Below are 11096 nucleotides of genomic sequence, written 5' to 3' on the forward strand. Positions count from 1 at the left end.
TTTCCCTTTTTCTTTTTCTTTTTCTTTTTCCTTTTCTTTTTCTTTTTCTTTTTCTTTTTCTTTTTCTTTTTCTTTTTCCTTTTCTTTTTTCTTTTTCCTTTTCTTTTTTTCTTTTTCTTTTTCTTTTTTCTTTTTCTTTTTCTTTTTTTCTTTTTCTTTTTTCTTTTTCTTTTTCTTTTTCTTTTTCTTTTTCTTTTTCTTTTTCTTTTTCTTTTTCTTTCTTTTTCTCCTTTTCTTTCTCTTTCTCTTTTTCTTTTTTCTTTCCTTTTTTCTTTCCCTTTTTCTTTTTTCTTTCTCTTTCCCTTCCCTTTCCTTCCCTTTCCTTTCCTTTCCTTTCCTTCCCTTTCCTTCCCTTTCCTTTCCTTTCCTTTCCTTTCCTTTCCTTTCCTTTCCTTTCCTTTCCTTTCCTTTCCTTTCCTTTCCTTTCCTTTCCTTTCCTTTCCTTTCCTTTCCTTTCCTTTCCTTTCCTTTCCTTTCCTTTCCTTTCCTTTCCTTTCCTTTCCTTTCCTTTCCTTTCCTTTTTCTTCTTCTATTTCTCTTTTATTTTTCAAGAAAACCAACAAATTATGATTCAGTTAAAAGTTGTATACAACATACAAAGTAAACAGTAGACCTTGGTGAAGGAAATTCTGATGCACCTGCAGCAGCACGGGCAGAAATCTGGAATCCTCAATGAAATAACACAGAAGAAGTGAGTGTAGAATTATTCGCCGGTGTTTAACCTTATGTTTTACCACACAAGTTCAGAAACTGAGGTCTACATAACACTTTCTAATCTTCAGCCTGAGTGATTGCCTACATGGTGTTGGTTTCTCCTATCTTTCTCCAGCTGTTGAACTGCATTTTAAAAAGATAGCTAAAAATACATAAGTACTTTCCTACCCCTTTTTCCATGTAAACAATTGCTGGAATCGTCACTGGGATGCTATGTGGCAGAAAGAGGAGCAGGTGATCCTTGTCGTTATGAATAGCAGCCTGCATGACAATATCCATATGAAAAGATTTTCTGTACTATAAGCTACTTCAAACACTGTTTGAGCATGTTTTCTCTTTGCAGCTTCGCAAAGTGCTTTCTTGTTTGCTTTGAAGATACGGTAAACCAAAAGACGTATTTGTGTCAGTAGCTTTTCATTTAAGAGAACACCAAGACGTTCTAAAAACATTCCTTCTAGTTTAGGATGTTTCTAGCATATCTGTAATAAATTCAGCAATAGAGAAGAGAGAAGAACATATCCTGCATAAGGTAGGATTTTCTCTAGTGCTTTGGCTTTTCCTCTTCCTTTAGAAAAACAAAATCACAAAAAAATGACAAGCATTCATAACTATTCCCACTTTACCTTCTATCCAGGCTGGGGAGGACCAAGTTTGTTTCAGAGACAAATAAGATAATCTAACTTAAAAGGCAGTTCCCAAAGGCTGGACTTGTAAAGCACCATTTCTGCAGTTGTTGAGGCAAGCAGCATGTTGGCCATCATTTCACTGACAACACTAAAAAGGCTTGTGCATTGGTCCAAGAGGGCAGAGCTGCTCCTGGTTTACTTCCTTAGCTATGGGCAGCTCTTTGAACCAAACACCACGCAGAGCTGGGTAGCAACAGAGATGCCCGGGGATGAGGGGCCCTATGGGATGCAGCATCTTGTGTGCTCCAGCTTGTGGCCATTTCCCCAGAGCCAAGAGCAATCCATTTCTTTCCCCAGAGAGGCAGAGCAATCCATTGATCTCTGGCAGCTTCTGCAATTTGGACAGTGTTTTCCAATTTTTTCCTTGTCTTTTGATGAAGCCACTGTAGCACTGCCTCCTCCTGCCCCCACAGCAGCTAGTCCTTCAGGTTCCCAGGCTGTGCAAAATAGCGGTCAGATTTTTAACAGGTAATTTGGGGTCAAGTGACAGGGCCTTCTCTTCTCCACACCAGAGACCGTAATCCAGAAACTCTTTCAGCTGTATGCTTTTAGCAAATGCCAGGGGATGCCACCACCCACTGCTACTCAGCAGCCTCTAGGGCCCTTACAGAGGAGAAAGGCGGGAGTGTGTTGGTGCAGAAGGGTGCAGACAGGGCTGGGGAAGAGCTCCGGCTCCTCTCCCTCTGTCATGGCCCATTGGCTCTCCTCCGTTCTGTAACACAACTGTGGCTGCTGCCGAGGTTTCCCTGGTCTGGGCCAACCAGCGGGATAAGGTTGCACTGCCGCCCGTTAGCATATCAGCCTGTTGCCACCCTGATGCTGCCATGATAAGTGTCACCAAAGAACCTATAAATAAATAACTAAGCTGCCTGTCTTATGCATCTTAATTATTCATGGGCCAAGAAGACAGGAAACTTTTGAAGGTGGCCTTGCCTCCTCTGGAAGTCCAAGCGGTCTGTTCTCCAAACACTGAAAATGATGCAGCAGCGCTTCCAGAAGCCAGCAGCACCCCAAGGCAGCACCATGCACATTAAAAACAGTGGAAACCAGCATCTCCAGGGGAGGAGAGGGGCAAGGAGGTTGAAGTCCACGTTAGGCCATTTCACAGCATCAGGGAGGAGCCCAAGAATCTGCCTTGTCATCTGGTGGGAAGTGACTTCTGCTAGCATGGGGTTCTTCCTTGTGCACCAGGGGTACCTGCCTGGTTCCTCCCAGCCATGGGTGGGACTAGAGTTGACTATCTGTAGTTGCTATAGAAGTGACTATATATCATTGATAGGTCACATAGTTTAAGAACAGCAGGATGCAACTTGGGAAAAGATGAAGAAATATTAGGGATGATGTCTTGGTCTGCTAAAAATTGTGGTCATGCTCCCGAAACTCAGAAGCTCTCCACATTTGCCCTCCTTCCCTGAGATGGAAGCATGGTGTTTTCCAAGCATTGGGACAACACAATCTCATCACTACCTACATTTTCTGTGGTGGTCTCAGGATTTAGTGTCATTGTACCACAGCCCTTGCACAGAACGCATTTCAGATTTACACAGTCATGACGCTGGTTTGCAGGTATAGTCATCTTGGAAGAACTGCAGATGCCCTAAAAAAGTTCCATAGCTCTTTGCTCATCTACTGCTGCTTGCTGGTGAATACGAATCAAGCACTCAACCCATGCAACATATCTTGGTACTTAAAACAATGCAGTGTTCTCACAAATGCTACATTTCAGAAGGCATCCTATAAAAATGCTCTAATATGTATTTTACCAAAAGCATAAAAGGAAAACTCTGAACGGAGCTCACTAATAGTATATTTTAATGAAACTCTTTGAATTTTATAGCTCATGAGTGATTAATTGCCTTGAATACTCATAGTAAAGAGGGTCTGATCTTCTTCCCTTCACAACCAATAGTAGTTTGGCTACGCTGACCCACTGAAAGCAGGACTACTCCATATTTTACTGTGGACATTTATTGTATCCAAAGTAGTTCAGAAGGGAGAGTTAAGCAGAACATCTGGTTCCACTGCTGTGCTGAGCAATCAGAGGAGACCCTAAATCATGCTGGTTGAGACGGTCCTATGTGTGTTTCTGAATATTCCAGGCACTTCTTAGGGAGGAGAGGAGCGATCTTCTGCCATGGCAACGTTTCAGTCAAAATATCAGCACACTGGCTACAGGGGGGAAGGTGAACCAGGATATTTTTAGGCTCAATTATACCCTGAATTCTGTTTTTTATCTTTATTCTGAAATTTCCCGTAGTTGTGACAAACAAGGAGCTTGGTGTAACATGTAACAGCCTTTCTCCTTGGCTGTGGTCAATTCAGTAAGGGAAAGGGTAGATGTTACCACACTGTGCACGTGGGAGCGTGCACCTGTGCTATGCTGAAACGTGGTTATTCCCAATCAAAACCTACAAAGCATTGTTTGTCACATTAGACATGGGCCAGTTGTCACGCTTCTTTCTTTTATTGGCCTTTAAAAATATCTACAAAGTCATTATAAATAGACCTTCTTCCATTCAAGATGGCAACTTCATCCCGCTGCTGAGGGATGTAATTTTCAATATGTGCACTTGAAATGCAGCCAAGTGGAATCCAAATGTCACTACCTGACTGGACAAGGACCGGCCCCCCACTTTGCAAACAGCCCCCATAATATCACAGTGCGGGGCTGGGTCCAATTTCTTTCAGAGCCCATGGGGTACCAGCTGCTGGGGCACAGCTGGGCCTTTCCCAGCCTTTCGAGGCTGACACTCCCTGAAGGATGAGCCTCTTTGCAGCCTTTCTTCATTTCCTACATGTGGGCTTAATTTAAAGAATTTTTTATTCCACTTCTGCTCATAAAAAGTAATCCCTTCCCGGTATGCAGGCTGCATTCTGTGCATGAAGCTATTTCACTGCATGGTGAAGTAACCTTCCAGTTTTTCATGGTGTCAGAAAGCCGACACCTCTTGGTTTTTTTCCCTCCTAGCCCCATCTATTGTTATTGACTTCACGCTCCAGCTTTTGTGCTGAGTTCAGTATTTTATTTAGTAACTGATCCACACCAATTAAAACGTTGCCTAAATCCCCAGCTGTCCAAAGGCCTGATTCTTCAAACCCAAGTGTAGGTCCAGCATATCAACCTTCTTGCTCCAGATGAAAGGGGGTTGTAGTCAAGGGACATTGCCAGGTTTGTGGTGGTGGTGCTACGCTTCGCAAAGTGGATTTAAGACCATAGTCCTGATGTAAGCTTTGAATGCAGTCAAAAGGCAAATCATGCAAATCCTGTGGTTTTTTTTTTAATTCTGGAGAGGTACCTACTGACTTTGAATCTGTACCAATAGCAAAAACTATCAGTGGCATATTTGTGCTCCTCAGCCTTGATATTTTAATGGTTTGAGTCTATTTTTATAACCCAGAGGCAGAACCATGTTTTTCTGCTAAGTGTGTTCTCATCATATTTATCTTTGCCTGCACTTTACCTAGCAGGAGAAGAAAACACCTTCAATGTTGCCCCGGCATTAGGACATGGTAACACTAAATGAGTGAGGAGTGGCACAGAGGAGATGCAGTCACCCCAACTAGCGTTGCTTGCTCCCCTAAGTGCTTCCACTGGCCACAAAACACAGAAGAAAGAGCCAACAGTGCCGTGTGGGACCATGTGAAGCCCTGCACGCTCCCACTACACCACGCCTCACGAAGCTTGTAAAGCACTTTGCATGCTTTTTAACAGGCTACTAATGACAAGTCTCTTGAGAAGTTCTAAATCAAAGTATTTTTTTCCATTTTATGCACGGCAGCATGCCATTAAAGCAAAATAAGGAGGTAGCGGCAATGTTGATGACTTGAAAAGAACATTCATGTTTTCTCTTGCGCAGCACCAAAAGCACACGCTTTTGTGGAGATGATAAGATGCTGGTAGACCCTTTGGTGCTGAAGAAGAAGCTCAATAGGATGGCAACAGAGCAAGGGGCCTTTGCTGTTCTCAGCAGCCTGCTGCTGTACGTCACCGAGCTCGCAGCCGGCGATCCCCAGCTCAGCAGCAAGAGGACAAAATGGGCAGAAGGTAAAGAAAACAAGGTGAGTTATAACCAGCCATGTCCAGGTCCAAACAGGGGCCAGCATCCGACCAGATTTCAGCTCTTGAGGTCCAGGTTTCTAAACAACAATCGCGAGCCATACACCAAGAAAAGAAGAGAAGTCGGCAAACTGGTCATTAAAGAGAAGCTGTGGGTGAGCAGGGCTGGTAACAGAGACAGGAAAGGAGAGGGAAAAGCCACAGAAGAGGATGCAGACACAGTGCCCAGTGAGAGGGCCAGGTGGAGCAGCGCCAGTGGGAAAAACACAGTGAAGAACATCCTGAAGAAATTTTTAGCTGCTGAAGAAAAAGAAGCCAAGGAGAAGTCTCCCAGCTGGAAAAAGAAGGGGCCAAACAGCGGTTTGCCCAAAATAGTCAACAAAAGTTCAGTCCTGTCCAAACTGAAGGAGCAGTTTGAACAAAGCGCTCTCTGCTCGGCTGCAGAGGTGAAAGCATCGCTCTTGCGCAAAGGTGAGAAAAAGACGAAAAACTTCCTGAGCAGAAAAACTATTCGTAAACCAGAGGTCAGAGTGCTGCGCACGGCAGCAATGACAGCCACAGGTATAAACAGCCCAGAGTCCCAATATTTAGTGTGCTCCACGGTCCCAGTGCCCAAACTCAGCATCGCTACCAAAATCAACCATCCTTGGAGCTGGTCCAAAAATAACGCTGCAATGCAGCCTTTCGGTCATGACACACCAGTGAAGGAAAAGGCAGGGTCTGACAGAGACCCTGGTGAAAAAAAAACACCAGCAAATGCCACACGGGACAGAGAGGACCAAGAAGAGTTACTGGTTGCACCCAAGGCCGTGCCTGATGCAAAGGATCATGCTGAGGCTAAAATAGATTCCACAAAGCAAGGACCCAACTTTAACCCTAATCTATATAGCTCTTCTACTACCTGTAAAAACAAAGCTCTTGCAGACTGCTTTCCTCCCTCATCTGAACATAGTCTAGGCAGTGACAGGAATAACATGCCATATGGGCCTGATACATCTTCACTATCAGGGGTTACCGATGCTGTGCAACACATTAAGGAAGACATCCCACCTTCTAACTCACTTTCCTCTAGCACAGCTGAAGGATCCCATGAACAAAGCCTTCAGGATACTAAAATGGGTGAGATTCCTGAAATAACTATGTATGTATACAGTTCAGAGGAAGCTGACACAGAGCTCACAGAGCCAGAAAAGGATCCTTTCTTTGCAGGCCAAAAATGTTTTCCAGAGCAGAAAGCAATGGAAAACATTCTGCCATTTCACTCTCCAAGAGTTCAAGCATTTTGTGAAGTTGAGCCTCCAACGGAGGATCGGCAGCTAAGTGTCTTAACACCAGCTTCTAGCAAAAAGCCACCAATAGTCCAAAAAGAGGCACCAGGTTTAAGAGGCAGATGTTCTGAGGAAGCCAAAGGAGGAGTGAATTATCACAGTGAAGACAAAATATCCTCTACTTCTAGCAAAAATGATAATAATGTCCCAACTATAAAGGAAGAGGAGAATAAAACACCCAACAGCCAAATGCAAAATGAATCCAAAACCAAGCACCCACAGCCTCCTCAAATGCCCAGCCCACAAAATAACTTTGGTAATTCCAGTCCTGACATATCAAATCCAGATGTAAATCAGACCAAACCCACTCTCTCTTCAAATGAGAACCAGGATCGGAATCCTGGTGCTGCAGAAGAGCACACCTCTTCTCATTTGGAAAGGACACAAAGCCCTTTGCCAGGCGACCTTGTGAAGCACAGCTTCTACTTTGCAGATGAAGATTTTGGGAAGGAGAAATTATCTTCATCAAATGAAATGATGAATCATGCCCTGGGCAAGAGTACCTTGACTGACCTGGAGACCTGTCACAGTCAATCTAAATCTTTCATTGAGCGTGAAGAGGCCACCGCAGATGAGATGCCCTGGCCTGACTCTGAGGCATGCCAGTCACCCTCATCAAACCCTTTACCAACACCAATGAATGGGATTGCAGGACAAAGAATCCATCACACCCTTGGAAATCCCCCAGCCCTTCCACCTATTGATCTGGTGAGACAAGGAGCTGGTGGTGTGGAAGATGAGCATGCCAGCCATGGGTGTGGGAAGTACCCACTACCCTCTTCAGATAAGCTGACGAACTGTGGAAATGATACCATGGTGGAGAAGAAAACTGAGAAAATTGCATGTGATTTCAAGAACCAAGTGTCATCCCCGATTCATACAACAGAAAATGAAAACTCTACAGCTGAAGAGACAAATACATGTCAGAGCACTGAGAATTATCTTTCACTTTCAACCAAGAAGCCAGGAAAACATGAAAATAAAACCACGCTAGCAAGAAAGCCCCTATTACTCGTGGAGAAGAACCGAACACCAACTTCAGATGATACCATAAAGCAAGGAAATGATATGCTGGAAGAGAACCTATTTCCTTCCTCAACTGAATTGGTCGCAAACCAAAAGAAGCATCCAAATGGTAGTGATAAATTCTCCAGACATAAAAAGGATAAGTTCTTGTCATCAGATGATGACATGAAGCATGAGAATGATAAGACGGATACAGAGGAGAGAGAAGAGAGAAATGCCTTGCATAAATCTGAGGAGGAATACATATCCACACCAAGTGATACAATGGATCATGATAATAACTCTTCAAATGAGGAGAATGCTCATAGACCTCAGACATCTCAGTTTCCTTCACCAGATACCAACATTCAAGGAATGAAAAATACTGAGGAGAGTTTGAAACGTCTAACAGCTTCAAGAGATTTTGTGAAACACGAACATGATCTGACAGTAGATGAAAACATCTGCAGTAACAGGAAACACAACCTGTCTTTATCAAATGAACCAATGAAACGTGCAAATGGCAGCGCAGAGGAAAGAAACATCAAGTCAAACTTCAAGAATTATTCAATGACAACAAGAAATACATCAAGTCAGGAAAATAAGACCACTGATGAGGAGAAATTCCCTCCTAATTTGAAAAAAGAACTGGTGCAGCACAAAAAGGTTGGTGAAGGAGAAAGAAATACTTCATGTGATCCTAAAAATCAAATACCATCACTGAATCCATTGGTGAAGCAAGACAATAAATCATCCCCTCTAGAGACACAGAAGCAGATGTCACCAGGTGACTTTGTAAAACCTGAAACTAAGTCAGCTGAAAAAAAGACTAAACACACCTCTGGGAAGCTCCAGTCACCTTCAGATAAAGTGCAGAAGCCTCAAGAAAGAAGCTCTTCAGGAGAGAGGAAGCAAAAGACACCAGCAGTGGAGGACACCGGGTCACCTGAAACAAAGGCTGTAAAAGAGGATAACGAGCACCAGCATTCTGGGAAGTACCAGCTACCTCCTTCAACAAAATCAGCAAAGCGTGAGGAAAACACTCCAGGAGGAGTCAAGCAGCAAACGAGATGTGAAGATTTTACAATGATTGATACGAATGCTGCAAAAAAGAAGAACAAATTTCCAAGTTCCAGGAAGTACCGATCCATATCATCAGAAACATTGGTTATACCTCAAGAAATAAATACCACAGAACAAAAGCAACAAACACCACCTTCTGCAAGCCTTAAGAAGCCTGGTACTAATGCTGTAAAAGAAAAAGAAGAAGGTCCAAACTCTGAGAAGTCTCCCTCTTCAAAGAAAGTGGTAGAGTCCCAAGAAAAAAATATTTCAGGAAACAGAAAGCAAAAGACACCAGCAGCAGAGGACATCAGGTCAACTGAAGCAAAGGCTGTAAAAGAGGATAACGAGCACCAGCATTCTGGGAAGTACCAGCTACCTCCTTCAACAAAATCAGCAAAGAGTGAGGAAAACACTCCAGGAGGAGTCAAGCAGCAAACGAGATATGAAGATTTTACAATGATTGATACGAATGCTGCAAAAAAGAAGAACAAATTTCCAAGTTCCAGGAAGTACCGATCCATATCATCAGAAACATTGGTTACACCTCAAGAAATAAATACCACAGAACAAAAGCAACAAACACCACCTTCTGCAAGCCTTAAGAAGCCTGGTACTAATGCTGTAAAAGAAAAAGAAGAAGGTCCAAACTCTGAGAAGTCTCCCTCTTCAAAGAAAGTGGTAGAGTCCCAAGAAAAAAATATTTCAGGAGACAGAAAGCAAAAGACACCAGCAGCAGAGGACATCAGGTCAACTGAAGCAAAGGCTGTAAAGGAGGATGATGAGAACCAGTGTTCTGGGAACCATCAGTTACCACCTTCAAGTAACTCATCAAAGCCTGAGAAAAATACTCCAGGAGGAGAAAAACAAAAAGCTGTATCTGGAAGTTTTACAAAGCCTGATGCAAGTGCTGTAAAAGATAAAAGCAAAGATCCAGGTTCTGGGATGTGCCAGTCCCCATCTTCAAATTTGCTGGTGAAGCCTCAAGAAAAGAACACCACAGCCAAAAAGAAGCAATCACCACCACCACCTGATGAAAAAACAATGTATAAAACTGGTAGTGCAGAAAAGAGGAGTAGACCTGAGAGAAGAGAAAAATACCAGTTACTCTCTTCAGCTCAATCAGAGAAACACAGCAGTGATGGCTCAGGAGAGGAAGGCCTTGTGAGTAACTTCAAGAGCTATCAAACTCCATTGCCAAGTGATGGCATAAATTGTAAAAGCAATACTATCCCAAAAGAGACCAGTTTGTCCAATACAGAGAAGCCCCCCAAATCATCCTCATTTCTTGTTGCATCAAAAGATGAGGAAAATCCTGCTGGAAACAGAAAAAGGCAGCCTGGATTTAAGAAGTACCAAGCACTCTCATCAAAGAATTTGGTGAGGCATGAGAAAGATGTTGCTGAAAGGGAGGGGAGCTGGCAGGCAGCTGGCAAAACAAATGAGAGAAAAGCAGAACTGGAGGACTGCTCTAAAGCACCGTCATTCTCAAAATACACAGTGGAAAGCTACAGTGAAGGACCCTTGGATTCATCTTTCAAACCATTGATCATTAGAGTAAGTGACACATTTAAGCATCACAGCTAAAAAACACGGTTACAGCTTAGGCAAGAACTTACAACTGATTGTGCCATCGATCCTCTCAATCTTTCTTTTTTTCCTTTACTCTCCAGGGCATTATATTATCATTTTTTAATCACAAGGACATTGATGTGCATCTATCTGAGCTGGGCTTTTTTTCTTTCTTAAACATTAGCCTGAGGACATGAATTAAATTAATCACTGCAAGTGAATTAGCTAATCACTGAATTAATCATCAGTTTATAAATTAAATATGAGAAGGGCTTTGAGATCAGCGTGAATTCAGTGCCGCTCCAGACTCTCCTTGCTAACTAATGGGTTTTGTTTGTAACAAAGACAACTGTTCAGAGTGAACTTTATTTGTATTTACTTATTCTAATGAAACTCCACTAGTACTTTTTCCAGGAATGGTGGTAGGCAGTGTCAGCTTTAATTATGTCAAAAAGTGCTTGTTCTGAGCTCTGCCTTTTCACATACTAATGGGAACTGTTGATCAATTGCTGCACTGAGTGATGCTGTTTGTAGAAGTAGTGAGGGAAGGAGGGGAACGCTTCATTTATTTGCAGAAAAGTCCTCAAAGAACGCTGAGGTTACAAGAAGATTTACCATGAATGCAAATGTTCAGCCTCATTAATATTAATATTGGAAAAATAGTGATTTAAC

The 11096-nt window shown here is 42.8% G+C and overlaps 1 protein-coding gene across 2 annotated transcripts in view; it reads left to right on the forward strand.

The window, feature by feature from the left end:
• ADPRHL1 (ADP-ribosylhydrolase like 1) overlaps positions 1-10694 on the forward strand; it is a 34315-nt gene extending 23621 nt beyond the window's left edge. For both annotated transcript variants that reach the window (XM_074158305.1, XM_074158314.1), the window contains one exon: positions 5258-10694. In XM_074158305.1, the coding sequence (XP_074014406.1) occupies positions 5258-10439 (5182 nt within the window). In that variant the 3' untranslated portion in view covers positions 10440-10694. The remainder of the gene's footprint in view (positions 1-5257) is intronic.
• The last annotated feature ends 402 nt before the right edge of the window (positions 10695-11096 follow it).

This window comes from Numenius arquata, chromosome 1 (assembly GCF_964106895.1).
Source record: "Numenius arquata chromosome 1, bNumArq3.hap1.1, whole genome shotgun sequence".
NCBI classification, from domain to species: Eukaryota; Metazoa; Chordata; class Aves; order Charadriiformes; family Scolopacidae; genus Numenius; species Numenius arquata.